At 44.7% G+C, this 17,123-nt stretch overlaps 1 protein-coding gene across 2 annotated transcripts; it reads right to left on the bottom strand.

Moving 5' to 3' along the window:
• Positions 1 to 1,630: 1,630 nt before the first annotated feature.
• Positions 1,631 to 14,279, bottom strand: HMOX2 (heme oxygenase 2). 2 transcript variants are annotated; one of them, XM_069984366.1, is made up of 6 exons: positions 14,173 to 14,279; positions 9,358 to 9,475; positions 6,074 to 6,191; positions 4,767 to 5,258; positions 3,423 to 3,540; positions 1,631 to 2,964 (listed from the first exon to the last, which is right to left on the bottom strand). In XM_069984366.1, exons 2-6 carry the CDS (start codon positions 9,426 to 9,428, stop codon positions 2,840 to 2,842), a joined length of 924 nt encoding a protein of 307 aa, XP_069840467.1. In that variant the 5' UTR covers positions 9,429 to 9,475; positions 14,173 to 14,279; the 3' UTR covers positions 1,631 to 2,839. The 2 variants fall into 2 exon arrangements, with proteins under 2 accessions (XP_069840467.1, XP_069840466.1); XM_069984365.1 differs by lacking the exon at positions 14,173 to 14,279 and adding an exon at positions 9,679 to 9,778.
• Between the last annotated feature and the right edge of the window lie 2,844 nt (positions 14,280 to 17,123).

Genomic DNA, 17,123 nt, shown 5'->3' with positions numbered 1-17,123 from the left:
TCCACCTTACACACAGGTGCGGCCCCCCTAAAACCTCTACAGCAGCCCATAGCAGAGAGAGAGAAGACAGGGAAGCACCAGAGACAAGAACGTACCTCAGCACTACACGCAGGTAAGGTGTAAACCAGGGCTGTGGAGACGTAAGCCGCAGCTCCAACTCCTGAATTTTATCAGAGACCGACTCCCGACTCCAGCTCCTTCATAAATGGCCAATCAGACACCAGGGAAGTTATAACAAGCCAGGGGAGTGCGGGTGATACAGTCAGAAGTTCTGTACCTGTGACCAGCGGATGCCCGGCACAGTTTTATCCCCCCAGGTGCCTCTGTCCTCACCAGTGGGCTTCCCATGGCTGATGTCTCTGGACAGATGAAGTATGAAGCTCCCAGTGATGATGTAAGTTCTTCTCTTTTCTATCTAGTATTATATTCCTGTGTAAGCAATATCACACTCTTTCTTATAACCAATTTAATATATTTATTTTCTCATAATTAATCTTTCATCATACAATTTTAAAGGGGTTATCCAGCACTACAAAAACATGGCCACTTTTCCCACTACTGTTGTCTCCAGTACAGGTGCAGTTTGCAATTAAGCTCCATTTACTTCAATGGAACTGAGTTTTAAAACCCCACCCAAACTGGAGACAACAGTAGGGGGAAAGTGGCCATGTTTTTGTAGCGCTGGATAATCCCTTTAAAGATGTATCCGAACCTGTTTGTTCTTATTAAGGTGAGGAGTCTCCAACACATATGCTGCAATCCCATGCCAGCCCAGTGCCCCGTTTCTTTGCCAGTTGCAGGAGTCTCTAGGTACCTGTAGATGGTGCTGCAGACTCACGTAGAACACAGTGACATTGAAACAGGTGGCCACTAGAGGGAGCTGTGGTATCAATGGCTGAGGCAGGGCACTGTTATGTGGTGCAATGGCTGATGTTCTCTAGAGCAGTGCTTCTCAATACCAGTCCTCAGGCCTCACCAACAGGTCATGTTTTGAGGATTTCCTTAGTATTTCACAGGTGATATAATTATACTCAGTGCATCAGGTATTATCACAGCTGTTCTTTGTATGGGATATCCTCAAAACATGACCTGTTGGTGAGGCCCGAGGACTGGAATTGAGAAGCACTGCTCTAGAGGGAGCTGTGGTAGCATTGGCTGAGGCAGGGCACTGTTATGTGAAGCAATGCTTGATGGCCACTAGAGGGAGCTGTGGTAGAAATGGCTGAGGCAGGGTACTGTTATGTGGTGCAATGGCTGATGGCCACTAGAGGGAGCTGTGGTAGCAGTGGCTAAGGCAGGGCACTGTTATGTGAAGCAATGCTTGATGGCCACTAGAGGGAGATGTGGTAGCAATGGCTAAGGCAGGGCACTGTTATGTGGTGCAATGGCTGATGGCCACTAGAGGGAGCTGTGGTAGCAATGGCTGAGGCTGGGCACTGTTATTTGGTGCAATGGCTGATGGCCACTAGAGGGAGCTGTGGTAGAAATGGCTGAGGCAGGGCACTATTATGTGGTGCAATGGCTGATGGCCACTAGAGGGAGCTGTGGTAGCAATGGCTGAGGCAGGGCACTGTTATGCGGTGCAATTTTTAAGAAATTTTGATGACATGATACTGGAGCTCACACGTCAAAGTTTTTAATATAATTTATTGAGTTACACAAAAACCCCATCGTATCATCTCCTTACAGGACGGGTCAGGCCGAGATGAAGTGTCCGCCGTACGGTGAGGCGTCTGAGCGCTGAATAACCGCAAATAACATGCTCAAATACACAACCGTTGCCTGACTGGGTGAGCAGCCTGAACAGGGGGGCGGCCATTTTGTCTGATGATCCCTTATCTAGCAGTAATGAGGTGTGAGGCACCACGTACCTCAGTGGTTTCACAAGTTATAATATAAGTTCTAAGTGACCAAGATGGCCGCCTCCGCTATATGTCGGTCACTGGGGGGATATACAGAGCCCCCACTACCATAGTAACAATAAAACCCTTAGTTTTACATCCAATATGGCTGTCATACCAGCACCCACGGGGGATGTCACTCAGACTCCTGTCTAGGGACACAGGAGATGGCAGTACCACTGAAGCCCCAGTGACGGCTGTGATGGCGGCCATATTGGCAGTCACCCATATTTCAGAATAGAATACGTAACAGTATGAAACAACCGTACATTACACAGAATGAAATCTAAAATGAGTTAGTAAAATATAAACAATGGATTCCAGCTTTAAGCACGAAATTCCAGGTTGCGAGGACGGCCGGCACTGATGATAATGATGAAGGAATAACGGGCGGCCATATTGTCGTCATAGTGCAAAAACCTCTGAAATGGGGAAGATACCTACAAAATCTACGCGGAATCTCAGCTCCGTAACACAAGATGGCTTCCTCATGTGGCAGCACCAAACCGTAATACTTGTGAAGTCATCTTTGGGAGCGTTGCATATACTGATTCTATATGGCTACATCCTCTCAGTACATCGTGTAACACAAGCGGGGGGTAGGCCCCCTCTGCCACCACCACGCTTACTATATGAAGTGCAAAGTATGGCGCCACAACGGCGACTTCTAAGGTAAAACCTAATGTGTGCTTGTGGCTGTGCTGACCCCATAGGGTTAATGCTCCGTGGTCTGAGTCCCCTGACGTTCACTTACGTCAGTCTATGGATTTAGCATTACAAGTTCACAGCATTGTAAAAATGCGCCATGGGGGAGGGGCATTATGGAGGATTCTGGGAATGGGAATGTCTGTGTAGTGAAGACCATAAGATCTGGGATCTTCATACAGAGTCCTGGATTTACTGAAAGCCCAAAAAGTGATCGTGTGCCGTAATCTGGATCACATGAGGTACCAAGCGAGGGTGGCAGCGATGGCGGCTGCAAAGGCGGCGAGTACTGCTTTTACTTCTGGGCGACCTGTAAGAGCCATCGCTGCGTGGAGAGGACAACCTGAGGCCGCAGCTCCTGTAGGAGAGAATGACAGAGATATAAACTCCTGCACAAGTCTGCACACCGGTATACATATAGGGGGGCATTTATTAAGTCCGGCGTTTTTTACGCCGGACTTAAAAATGCCCCCGCAGCTCCGGACTGCCTCTACATAAATCCCGTGCGCGCCGGTGCTCACCGCCGAAAACCTACGCCAGCTGAGGACTGGAGTAGGTTTTCGGCGTATATTTGGGCGGAACGGATGGTAAATCGCGTGGACTCTGAGTCCGCGCCCTCCGTTCCGCCCACTACACGCCCCCTTTCCGCCCCCCTGGCGTACTCGGCAGAAAGTGCCGATTTGCAAATATTTTATTCGCAGATCGGCCATTTGCGTATAAAAAAATTCGCAAATCGGCACTTTCCGCCAAAAATCATCCGTACGCTGGATGATACATGTGGCCCATACTGTATATACATGTGTTCTCAACACCCACCTTTAGCGGCATAATATGGACATTTACGAAGATCTCCCTTCCCATCATGTACTGGGAGGCCACCGTCTTGTGGTTCATCAGGGATGGTGGCTCCTATTTTATCCAACTCCTCAAATACCTGCAGAAAATGAAGAATAATAGAACTTAAGTTATTTTCTTTCACATTCTTGTATATAGAAGCAGTATTATAGTAGTTATATTCTTGTATATAGGAGCAGTATTATAGTAGTTATATTCCTGTATATAGGAGCAGTATTATAGTAGTTATATCCCTGTATATAGGGGCAGTATTATAGTAGTTATAGTCCTGTATATAGGGGCAGTATTATAGTAGTTATATTCCTGTATATAGGGAGCAGTATTATAGTTATATATTCCTGTATATAGGGGCAGTATTATAGTAGTTATATTCTTGTATATAGGAGCAGTATTATAGTAGTTATATTCCTGTATATAGGGAGCAGTATTATAGTTATATATTCCTGTATATAGAAAGCAGTATTATAGTAGTTATGTTCGAGGAGAGAAACACGTAGTAGCACTCACCCTTTTCTTCAGCTTAGCGGCTTTATTACATTCACAAGTTGCGGGGAGGGGAAGGATTCAGGTGTGTGCGCGTCCTGGGACGGCCGTTTCGGGGATACGGGTGTCACCTGGTCGACAAAGGGGGTGTATCCCCGAAACGGCCGTCCCAGGACGCGCACACACCTGAATCCTTCCCCTCCCCGAAACTTGTGAATGTAATAAAGCCGCTAAGCTGAAGAAAAGGGTGAGTGCTACTACGTGTTTCTCTCCTCGAACTTTGGTATACCTTGCCTCTGTAGTTTGCACCCCCACCCAGCAGCCACATTCACATTTATTGTCTGGCTCAAGACCGATCCACAGATCCAATCCACATAGTGCACATTTGGAGCGGTGCAGGTCTTGTATATAGGAGCAGTATTATAGTAGTTATATTCCTGTATATAGGGGGCAGTATTATAGTAGTTATATTCCTGTATATAGGAGCAGTATTATAGTAGTATATTCCTGTATATAGGAGCAGTATTATAGGAGTTATATTCCTGTATATAGGAGCAGTATTATAGTAGTTATATTCCTGTATATAGGGGGCAGTATTATAGTAGTTATATTCTTGTATATAGGAGCAGTATTATAGTAGTTATATTCTTGTATATAGGAGCAGTATTATAGTAGTTATATTCTTGTATATAGGGAGCAGTATTATAGTAGTTATATTCCTGTATATAGGAGCAGTATTATAGTAGTTATATTCTTGTATATATGGATTATAGTAGTTATATTCTTGTACATAGGAGGCAGTATTATAATTCTGTGAGTTACCTGCATATTAAACTGGAAGGCTTTGTTTGCCTCCTCCACGATGTTCTTCTTGATCTCAGCATCCAGTTCCAGGGTGTTGAGTCGGGCCCTGTAGAGTTGCTTAAATTGCTGGGCATTTGTGACATTATCAAACATGTAGAACTGTATTCCTTCCCCGGTGCTGGGTAGGTGCAGGGCTCTCTGGGCCACCTTCTTCAGCACTTGTCCTCCTGACAGATCCCCCATGTACCTGGTGTAGGCGTGAGCCACCAGAAGCTCTGGCTGGTGACGACCCAAGTGGTGGATACGATCCACATATGCCTGTGTGGCCTCAGAGCACTGGATAGTGTCCTCCCAGTCTTCCCCATAGAAGTAAGCGACATCTTTCTTTAGATTTTCTGCCCTGTGTAGCTCCAGAGGGAAGTACAGGGGAGCAATGGCTGGGTTCTCTTTGTTCCGGTCAAGCTCCTCCTCCAGTGCAGAATATGTGAAGTACAGAGCCCCGGTGGCCAGCTGTATACAAGAGACAGACAACAGCGGTGTAAATGGTTTACAGGGCATCAATCCACGTCTCGCTAACTACAATGATAGGACAATCCCTGTGCCATATACATCTAGAGAGACACTCAACCTTAAAGGGGCAGTCTGGTTTATTAGCATTTACAAGCATTCTCTTTCTTTTAAGGCAGCACCTCTGGTAACACACACTGGATTGGTGCACTGCCAGGCAGTATTCCCACCACCAAGACGTATAGTTAGCCGAAAGATTAAACTACTAATAGCACAGAGATGGCACCAAGGTGAGAACTTTTACCTTCATCCTCAGCGCCCCGTGCACTATAGAGAGATATCAGCAGGTTAGATTCTTCTAACTTGCTAATAGTTTCCCTTTAAGACATGTATATTCCTGAGTCAACATCTGTATAGCACTGCTCTCTAGTCACAATTATATTAATTGGAGAGGAAAAGGACGCATAGAACCTGCTATACAGGTCTGATCATCCCATCATCGCTCTGGGATGTGCACTAATCCTCTTAACTACAGGCAGCCACGTGAGGTTTATACATGGATGAGTAGAACCGAATAACACAGCTGTATCACATACTGTAGTGTATCATCCCCGCTATAATGCAGATATAGAAGACCTGGGATAGAACTGCTATTTAGGCATCTAAGAAAGTGGGTGACAACAACTTTGGAAGTTGTAATGGCAGCCGTATTGGCTATTGGTGGTCACCCAGCTTTCCCAGAAAGAGAGGAATTACGTGGTGCGGGTGATCTAATGCTACAATGAGTTCTTCTTACATTACACTCTGCCTCCACCCACCTTGAATAATTCTCTCTTGATCCGACCCTTCAGAAAATCCTTCACAAACTTGGTATTTTCCGCCTTGTCGTGAGATTCCTTGGTTCCCTCCTTAAGAAGCTCAGACAGATCTGTAGGCCTAGAGAGACACAGGGAAGACAAGGTGCAACGTTATATATTATTAAGGGTTCTTACTGGATCATTCACGTACACCCTTTCTTGTTATCAGCCGTCAGCTACACTTCTCCCATTACACAGGGAGATGTGCGGCTGACAGCCGATGATTGTTTCAGCGAATCAGAATGACCCGATGTAACAGAGTCTTTAGGCTGCGTTCACGAATAGCAGATTTGTTGCAAATATCCCTGCAACTTAGAAACAATTCATCCTAAAATAATTCTCAGCCTACTACTGAAGCTAGCTATATGAAATCGAGCAACTGTGAATCCTTTACTTCTACTTCTTGGATTCTGAGTCACATTGTGGTTTCTTCCCCATTCACATTCAGAGCTAAATTCAGAATTCTGCTAGTTTCCTGTCACCAGAGAGCAGAGCATTGTGGAAACTCAGGTGACTAGGGCACAGCTGGAGCTTAAAGAGAAGTCACATGACTGACAGGGTGGAGCTAAACCATAGCTTTGTTTCCATGCATAGTCAGCAGAATTGTGAAATCCGCTCCGGATTCAGCTAGAGAAAACTAAATCAAAATCAATACATAAGCAATAAAGCAAAGTCACAATGCTACATGATCATGTAACCACTGGAGAATTCCCCCCCCCCCCCTTCCAGGACCCAATTATTTTATTTTATTTTTTTACTTTTGTATATTAAGGAGAAAGTAGGAAAATAGATTTCTATTAAAATAAAATTACAATTATTTTACTAGCCCAAATAAGTTTTACAACTTTCTACCATACAGTACTTTCAGTTCCCATCATCTCCATGCGTTTTGGGTTGCAACCAGTAAAAGGGAAGATTTTTGGGGACAAAAAAAACCCTAAGACTTCACAGCATTGGCTATAATTGTATCCAGATAATCCTATGGGCTCCGGACTGATACACTGTAACAAACAATCAGTGGGGGTTGAGAGTTGTTGTGTTCATATATCCAGCTGATAGAGGATTTGTAATGCTCACAGATTCTACAGAAGCTAAAAAATCTGCACAACAATAAGCCGCTCCAGACCGGACCAACAATCAAAGAGATGCCAGCTTTGTGACCAACAACCAGAGTACCAGAATCAGGACCAACAACCGAAGAGTAACCAGCATCAGGACCAACAACCAAAATACCAGAATCAGGACCAACAACCAAAGAGTAACCAGCATCAGGACCAACAACCAAAGAGACACCAGCATCAGGACCAACAACCAAAGAGACACCAGCGTCAGGACCAACAACCAAAGAGATGCCAGCATCAGGACCAACAACCAAAGAGACACCAGCATCAGGACCAACAACCAAAGAGACACGAGAGTCAAGACCAACAACCAAAGAGACACCATCATCAGGACCAACAACCAAAGAGACACCAGCATCAGGACCAACAACCAAAGAGACACCAGCGTCAAGACCAACAACCAAAGAGACACCATCATCAGGACCAACAACCAAAGATACACCAGCATCAGGACCAACAACCAAAGAGACACCAGCTTCAGGGCCAACAACCAAACAGATGCCAGTGTCAGGACGAACAACCAAAGAGCCAACAGCATTAGGACCAGCAACCAAACAGATGCCAGCGTCAGGACTAACAACCAAAGAAACATCACTGTCAGGACCAACAGCAGAAATGATGCTGGGTCAGGACCAACAGCCAAAGAGATGCCAGCATCAGGACCAACAACTAAGCAAATGCCAGCATCAGGACCAAAAACCAAGGAGACACCAGCTTCAGGACCAACAACCAAAATGATGTTGGGGTCAAGACCAACAAGACCCGGACTGGACCAACAACTAAAGGGAAGCAAGCGTCAGTACCAACATCTAAAGGGATACCACCGTTAGGACCAACATCTAAAGAGACACCACTGTCAGGACCAACATCTAAAGAGACACCAGCGTCAGGACCAACAACTAAAGAGACACCAGCGTCAGGACCAACAACTAAAGAGACACCAGCATCAGGACCAACAACTATAGAGATGCTGGCGTCAGGACCAACAACTAGAGAGACGCCGGCATCAGGACCAACAACTAAAGAGCCACCAGCATTAGGAGCAACAACCAAACAGATGTCACAACCAAAGAAACATCACTGTCAGGACCAACAGCAGAAATGATGCTGGGGTCAGGACCAACAGCCAAAGAGATGCCAGCATCAGGACCAAAAACCAAGGAGACACCAGCTTCAGGACCAACAACCAAAATGACGCTGGGGTCAAGACCAACAAGACCCGGACTGGACCAACAACTAAAGAAAAGCAAGCATCAGTACCAACATCTAAAGGGATACCACTGTTAGGACCAAAATCTAAAGAGACACCACTGTCAGGACCAACATCTAAAGAGACACCGGCGTCAGAACCAACAACTAAAGAGACACCAGCATCAGGACCAACAACTATAGAGACGCTGGCGTCAGGACCAACAACTAAAGAGACACCAGCATCAGGACCAACAACTATAGAGACGCTGGCGTCAGGACCAACAACTAAAGAGACGCCGGCATCAGGACCAACAACTAAAGAGAGCTTTGATGTACAACATGAAAAAAACACATGAGAAAAGAGTGAAAGGACCTGACAGTGACATCCCGAGATGTGTCGGGACATGTATGCCTTTTACAGGTTGTCTCCTCCGCTCCCTAATCGCCTGTTCTCCCGTTGGGCGATGTATTTTGGTCAAAACCAGGACACAGAAAAAGAAGGTACAAATCTTTTCATTATAGTTTCTCTTTGCTGGTTTCTCCCCTCGTTATGGCTAAAAATACAAATGTTGACCATAAAACTAGGTGTGAACCCAGTCTTATCAATGCATTATCATAAAGCTAACACTGTACAAAAGCCAATGCTACTGTGTGTATGAGGCTCACCAAGGAGCGGGGATACAGGGAATAGGCTGCCATCTGTACCGGATATTTATCACCATTTGCCCCATAAATATCGACTCCAACTCAGGACACATTCACGTGAACCGCATCCACTGCAGATTGGGTAAGAGTTGACCTTGATAGGTCCACAGAACCCGCAAAAAAACAGCAAATCCATCGTCAACAAGTAGCAAAAACCGCAGCATACCATCACGATGATATACGACCCTCATATATATGTCACCGCTATATGGCGGATCTCTCACTCACCTCCGGGGCTGATCTTCCACTTCTTTGTACGTGTCTCCATAATGCCCGTTCTCTCCCTGTGCGGTAGACATGGCTTCTGCTGTAGAGTTTTCTATGCGAGGTGATAAAACTTTCAGACCTGCAGTGGAGACAAAGAGCCCGAAGTGAGCACAAAGCTTGGACACTCCAGTAAACAGCCCGTCCCCTCCTCCTCTACTGCACTTTTTTTCCTCTGACCCCTCCTGCAGCGACCCCCCCCCCCTTGTTATTGACAATGCTGAGCTCCTATGTCACCCTATACCGACAGTCCTCCCTGTGCCATCTGCTGCTGTCCTCCATTACCTTCTCCTGCGTGTACAGCGCCGAGCAGATGAGCAGCAGCAGAGGGACCTGTATATATGCGATCCCAGCAGCTGCAGTCAGTGATCACTTCCGTATTTCCGTCCCATAGCTGCTGCAGTCAGGACTTTTTTTTTTTTTTTTTTCTCTAAATGTGACTCAGCAGATTCTCTGCTTGTGGAAAACAGGAAGTAAGTGATTGTACCGTGACTCAGCAAAAGAGCTGGACGACATGACCGAGCAACGCCAGGGTGTTATGTGCTGGCACTGATTCCTGCTCATACACCGGCCATTGCCAAGGAAGGTTGGCGCTTCTGCTTCGGTGCTCGCCCAGGTTATTACCACTGCGGCATCGCTTCTTCTTCCACCGTTTTAATTGTTGACCGGCTTATTTTCCACAGCTTACATGCCGGCAGAATATTCAGCAGCCATCATGCTGTACAATGACTGTACAATGCTGAAGGGTCATGTGACATAAACTATAATATAAGCCCTTGAGCCACAACTAGAGATGAGCGAATCTACGATAAGATTCACCAAATCAGAATCTAACAAATTGGCCATCAATTCGTTTAGGGTCCTATTACACCGAGCAATTTTTAACGATTAACGACTAATGATAAACGATCGCAAACAAGCTTGTTTATCGTTAACCTGAAATTGTTCACCATATTACACAGAACGATGGTCGTTAGTTACGATCGTTACTACGATTGTTATTGCGATCGTTACTATGATCGTTTATTCCTTCTGATCCCAGCAAAACAATGAACAATGTGCAATTACACTGAACGATTAGGGAACAAATGGCGAACTTGAGCGAACGAATGTGGAATTACAGCAAACGATTAGCGATCGATTAACGATAATTTTAGGTTCAAATGTAAATCAGCGATCAAAGACATGCGAACGATTTTTTGATCGTTGCCTGCAAGTACACAGAACGATTATCGTTTAAATTCGAACAATATTACCATTTTTTGCACAATAATCGTCCCGTGTGATAGGGCCCTTAGGGTCCTATTACATGGAGCGATTTTTAACAATTATTGTTTAACAATAAACGAACGCAAACGAGATTGTTTATCGTTAACCTGAAATCATACACCATATTACACAGAACGATAGTCGTTAGTTACAATTGTTATTGCAATCGTTACTACGATCATTTACTCCTTCTGTTCCCAGGAAAACAATGGACAATGTGCTATTACACTGAACGATTAGTGAAAAAATGCGGAACTTGAGCGAACGAATGTGGAATTGAAGCGAACGATTAGCGAACAATTAAAGATAATTTTAGGTTCAGATCTAAATCAACGATCAACGACATACGAACGATTTTTCGATCGTTGTCTGCAATTACACAGAACGATTATCGTTTAAATTCAAACGATTTTTCACACGATAATTGTCCCGTGTAATAGGGCCCTTAGTCTTAAAGGGAACCAATCTGCAGGACTTTGCTGATATGGTTCCCAGCTGTACAGTATAGATCTACTGTGCAGTTCCCAGAGGCTACCAGCCGTATCTGCAGCAGTAGCTTTACACCGGGGAAAAGGGAGTTTTACTCCGGCGCGCGCCGCTGGTAACGGGGTGGCAACTAGCCATTTTCAAAAGGCAGATGCAGGCAGGCAGAGAGACCCGTTGGATGGGAACCATGTCAGCACAATCTGCTGATGGGTTCCCTTTAAAAAAAAAGTCATTTGAAGTGTTCTGTTTCCTTAGAGTCCTATCAGTCAAAGCGATCTTTAACAATTAATGACTAATGATTGCAAACGAGATTGTTTATCGTTAACCTGATATCACTCACCATATTACACAGAACGATAGTCGTTAGTTACTACGATCGTTTGCTCCATCTGATCCCAGCAAAAGAAGGAACAACGTGGAATAATGGTGCGTTTACACGTAACTATAATTGGCCCGATCGTACGATTAACGATGTCGGAGTAACGATTTTTTTTCACAACGAGCAGCGTTTAGACGGTACGATATATCGTACGTAAAATTCGTTTTGCGATCGTTTTGCGAACGCTTAAGCCTATCTCGAACATTGGTTAAATCGTCGAACAACTGTTCACACGGAACGATTTGCGAATTTTTTGCGAACGACGATTTGATAACATGTTGAAAGATCAAAATGAGCGATGTATCGTTCGTCGTTTGATCGTTCGCTGCGTTTACACGTACGATTATCGTTCAAATTCGATCGTTATCGCGCAAATTCGTACGATAATCGCTACGTGTAAACGCACCATTACACTGAATGGTTAGCAAACGATTAACAATGATTTTAGGGTCAAATCTTAATCAACCATCAATGACACACAAACCATTGTTACCTGCAATTACACAAGACAGAACGATATAACGATTTTACGATAATAGGGCCCTTAGAGGGGTCTGGTGTGTAACCGTCCTGAGACACTGAGGTCTCCTCAGGGCACTAGAAATACAGAATACATTTATCAAGACTAAAGATGGAGCAAGTGAGGGTCAACCTGTTAGGTAAGCGCTCACTTGCTTCTTGCTCGCTGCCGGCACTATTACACACGCCGACAGCAAGCGGGCAAATGTGTGTGCGTTCTAGCTGCGGGGGTTTGCTGCTGCACAACTTGCTCACAGTTTCAGCTTTAAAAAAAAAAAGTCGCAATCAGCCGCAGTCACAGTGAGGTCAATCTTAGCAGCGTCATATACAACTTGTGGCTTGCAACCAAATATCCATGAATGTTGGACGACTGCTGCATTTCAGTCACATTGTGTCGCAAATCCGAGCGTGACCACAGAGACAACCATTAAGTGCAACGTCACATGTGACAATGGGATTTTCATATGGCTGTACAGCACAATCAGGAGTCTGGGAAAGCTGGGTGGCGGCCATTGTGGTTGTCATTTACCCAATAAGAAGATTATTCACTATAGCTGTGGCGTACGTTTACACAGCGTATATATAGGTATGTCCATTGGAATAATTTGCAGCCAAATACAGTTTTCTGCAGAGTATCTCACTCTCACATGGATTAGTAAAATGAATAATCCGCCATCCGTCATGCATGACAGTAACCACACGGGGCCCCGAGGTCACAGACGGATGGGTTGTGACATGATGTCTATATACACAATGAGGGAGACTCTATAGCACATAACACATTCAACTCTGCTGTTAACACCGTATACACTGTATACATCAAGACTACTGCTACATATAACTGCACAGCAGGAATAGAACACCCATCATCATAACAATCAACAATAATAACAGCAGAAGCCAGATGAGTAACTGCACCTAAATAGTGGATAATGTGCCGTATGTGGTGTCTGCAGGATGTGAGTATACAGTGAGTGTAAACACCAGTATATAATGTGTGTATATGACTTATTACATAACAGGGTTGTTTTCCTGCATGCCCTGTGCTGGCATTGTTGGCTCATGACACCATGTGTTGGTATTATTTGGACATTATATGGTTGTAAGTGTGCACTACATGGTGCTAAGCTATTTGGGCACTGTTATTAGGGCTCACTTTTTTCTGGTAGTATTATTTAGGTGGCACTATTTGGGCATTATATGGTGGTTTTTAGCCACTATTATTTCAGCACCATATGGCAGTAGTATTTAGAAACTATATGATGGTATTAGACATTGTACTCTTATTTCAGCACTCTATGGTGGTATTATGTGGTCACTGCACTGGCATTTGGGCTCTGCTGTTAGGGCTTTCTTAACTGTCAGTATTATTTGGGCAATTTATGATGGTATTTAGACAGTTTTGGCCCTACTCTTTCAGCACTATATGACAGCATTATATACACAAAGTAAGCTGGCTTTTGGGAACGGTCATTAGGGCTCCTATTACAGTATTATATGACATTATTATTATTTGAAAACTATATGGTGTTATACTTTATGTACTATTATTTAAGCACTATATGGTGGCATTATTTGAGAATTATATTAAAGAATACTTTCTGTGCTATGATTTTAGCACTATATGGCAGTATTATTTGGGAAATGCTATTAGGGTTCTTTTATGTGTCTTATATGTTATGTTCTCTTACGTTGGGCACTATTATTAGGGCTCTTTTATTTTAGTACTATGTGTCAGTAATATTTAGGCACTATATGATGTATTTAGGGAATGTTTACGTCATTATTTTAGCACTACATGGCAGAACTTTGTGGGCACACCCTGTTAGGCAATATTATTGTGACGCCCTGCGTATATATATATATATATATATATATATATATATATGTATATATATATATATATATATATGTATATATATCTATATCTATCTATCTATATATATCATGACAACACAACTCTGTTGTTTCATGTAGTCTGCGACTTCCCAGGAACTATAACCCTCAGCATGCATCGGACCACATTTCTACATCCGCCATGGTTACTTTACACCACGGCCATAACCGGCCGGGCTCACATCTCATACACAGGAAGAGTAATGGTGTCGGTCAGAGACTATCCTCACCAGAACCGGCTTCGGTGGGGGTCTCCCTCTGTCGCCTTATTCATCCACTATAAAGGCTTAGCTTGACTTAAGCCTGGAACAGGCCGAAAACAGGAAATGCTGGTTCCCATAGCAACAGGCAGCGCGGCCAGAGACTGCAGTCACAAGACTGCTTACGAGGCAGCTTTTTTTTTTCTTCTAAAACTTTATTAACAAAAAAAAGAGGAGGAGACGTACAGCGCAGAATTTTTTTTTTAGCTCACAGTTTATTAGACAGTGAACAAAGGTTTCCAAAAGAGATAATCCTGTGACAATGAGAGGGGGCAGCCATGGCTTCTTGCTGGTGGTCGTCATGGGGACTCTCTAAAACAATGGGGCAGATTCATTAATCCTGGGTAGTACTATAGTGTGAACATAGACCAGGCCGTCTGAAGATGTGCCACAGGTATCACAGTGCCGTAACAGTAACAGTGGAGTAACAGGGGTCCGTCCAGGACAGCATGGAGTGAGAGGGGTCCGTCCAGGACAGCATGGAGTGAGAGAGGTCCGTCTAGAGCAGCATGGAGTGAGAGAGGTCCGTCCAGGACAGCATATGCAGTGTCCCAGAACAGCCCTTCTTATGCTCATACTTTTATTATAACCAGTTCTGTTCTGGAAAGCTATGGTCCACTGCAAACTGCGTGTATTGTGTCACCCCTGCAGTATTCAGTTCGGCTATTTCATTCATTTATTGCATGTATATTCAGGTATCAGTGTCTAATGGTATTATGTCGCCTCCTAGTGTTCAAGTATGGTACTTCTCATGTATATTTCTCTGTATATGCCTAATGGTGTGATGATGCAATGGGTGGATGTCACGTGACTGTGCCCTGCTTCCATGGTAACTCCAATGGTCATCGAGCTTTTGGCTGGGGTTACCATGTGACTTCCTGTTCTACCTCAGTCTATTCCCTACCATCAAGGGAATAGGTTGTGTGTCTGTCCTCTCTCCCTGCTAAGAGAGAGGCCTGCGTGTGTTCTGCTGCTCCAGTCCACTGGCTGTGTTCCTGTCTCAAGTCTCAAGATTCTCATCTGGGTGTCGATTCTTCAGTCATTCTTCAGTTCCTCTCATCATCATCTTCTCTAATCATCAACAGCAAGTATTTCATTCAAGTCTCATTCCACCCAGCATCTCAACTTCAGTATCATTACTACTCCCATCATTCAGCATGCTACTCTCACAGCCTATTGCAGCATCACCCATTACTCTGCTTTATTCAAGATTGCCTTATTCCCGGTTGCATCCGGAGAGACTGTTGCTACGAGTTACCACCGTTACAATAAATATACAACTACCGTTTTTTCTGAACCTTGGCATTGGTGTGATAATTGGTGCCCTGACTAAGGACAACGAAGAATCGCTTGCCCAGTATTCCCGCATGGTCAGGAGCCCGGTTTCCAGCTGTATCACCCTCGTGCCTACACCGTGACCACATTATCCTACAGCTGCCCCGGTTCCTGCCTGTTAGCACCATCTATACTGCGGAGTGGCCCCTAGGGGCCAGGGCTTAGCACATGGAGTGAGAGAGGTCCGTCTAGAGCAGCATGGAGTGAGAGAGGTCCGTCCAGGACAGCATGGAATAACAGGGGTCCGTCCAGGACAGCATGGAGTGAGAGCAGGGGCTGGCTGGCAAACTTTAGCCTGGGGGGCAAGTACACAGCAGTGGCCCATGAGTAGCGGATATTCGCCAGGGCCGAACCTAAACATCCCAAGCTGGCCGGGGGTGAGGGGAACATAATAAAGAATCCATACTTGTCCCAATGCCTCCGCAGTGCAGCATCACTGCTCACAGACCGGTTCCTGCAGCTCCTGGTCCTGCAACGTCACGCACTGGGGCGAACGGGTACTTCCTGCCGGACTTGACAATGCAGGAATGGGAGGAGCAGGATAACAGTAGCTGTGAGAGAGGTGGTGAACCTGTACTGCAGGGGCACAGGGACGGGTAAGTATATTCTTTTTTATGTTCCTCCAACCTCTGCCGTCCCAGGATTTTTATGTAAGGCCAGAGTTTAATCTGCTCTGGCTTGGATTATACCTTGTATGGACATGGACATCATACTATTACTGACCAAATCCTGTATACTTATATAACCAATAATATCAGTATACAAGGGGCAAATAATACCACCATACCATGACCACATACTACAATCACATAGTAACTACATTATAAAAGGTTACCTAATACCGTCACACCACGAGCATTACTACTATACTGGTACTACACTCCACCACACAGGGGCCAATATTACCCCATACGGTGACCAAATAGTGGTAGATACCAGCTGTACACAAGCTCTGTATACCATATAAGTACAGTGCAAACACATCCAGTGACTCACAGATGACGTTTTCTGAGTCGGTCAGGTTTCCTTTTCTTTTCGATCATGAATAATTCTTCCAACCACAAATCATCTCAGCAGTATCTGCCAGACAAACATCTTCAGCACCTTACTTTTACAGCACCTTTACCCACTTTTATACAAACTCTCCATCATAGTGCCCCTAAACAGTAACAGGAACTTCTTTAAAGACCAATCTGTAGTCACTTCCCTTTTCTGTGCCTCTTTTTAAAGTTAGGTCCCTTCTTCATGCTTGTATCTGTAATGAGACCCCCTATTTGTTCCCCATCTGTAATTGTGCCCCCTGTCTTTGCCCTCATCTTTAGTTAGGCCCCCCTTTGTGTCCCCATCTGCAGTTAGCCCCACCCTCTCCTTGTGCTAAGTGAATAGCACCCATTTGTCCTAATGAACTGTACTACTGTCCCCTAGATAAACTGTGCCTCTTATGAACTGTCTTTAATAAATAGTACCACTGCCCCCCACAACACTGTCCTCTAATGTACTGTACCGCTGTCCTCTCTAATGTACTGTACCACTGACCCCCCCTAATGTACTGTACCACTGTCACCTCTAATGTACTGTACCACTGC

The sequence above is a fragment of the Dendropsophus ebraccatus genome, chromosome 9 (genome assembly GCF_027789765.1).
Source record: "Dendropsophus ebraccatus isolate aDenEbr1 chromosome 9, aDenEbr1.pat, whole genome shotgun sequence".
NCBI classification, from domain to species: Eukaryota; Metazoa; Chordata; class Amphibia; order Anura; family Hylidae; genus Dendropsophus; species Dendropsophus ebraccatus.
This window is presented reverse-complemented; position numbering and strand designations above follow the sequence as displayed.

Bases quoted from the DNA above. Each gene is read 5' to 3' on its own strand.
- HMOX2 (XM_069984366.1), bottom strand. From the start codon at position 9,428: ATGTCTACCGCACAGGGAGAGAACGGGCATTATGGAGACACGTACAAA. The intron at 6,192-9,357 runs GTGAGTGAGAGA...GTGTCTCTCTAG, and splicing joins GTGGAAGATCAGCCCCGGAG to GCCTACAGATCTGTCTGAGC. The intron at 5,259-6,073 runs GTGGGTGGAGGC...TCTTGTATACAG, and splicing joins TCAAGAGAGAATTATTCAAG to CTGGCCACCGGGGCTCTGTA.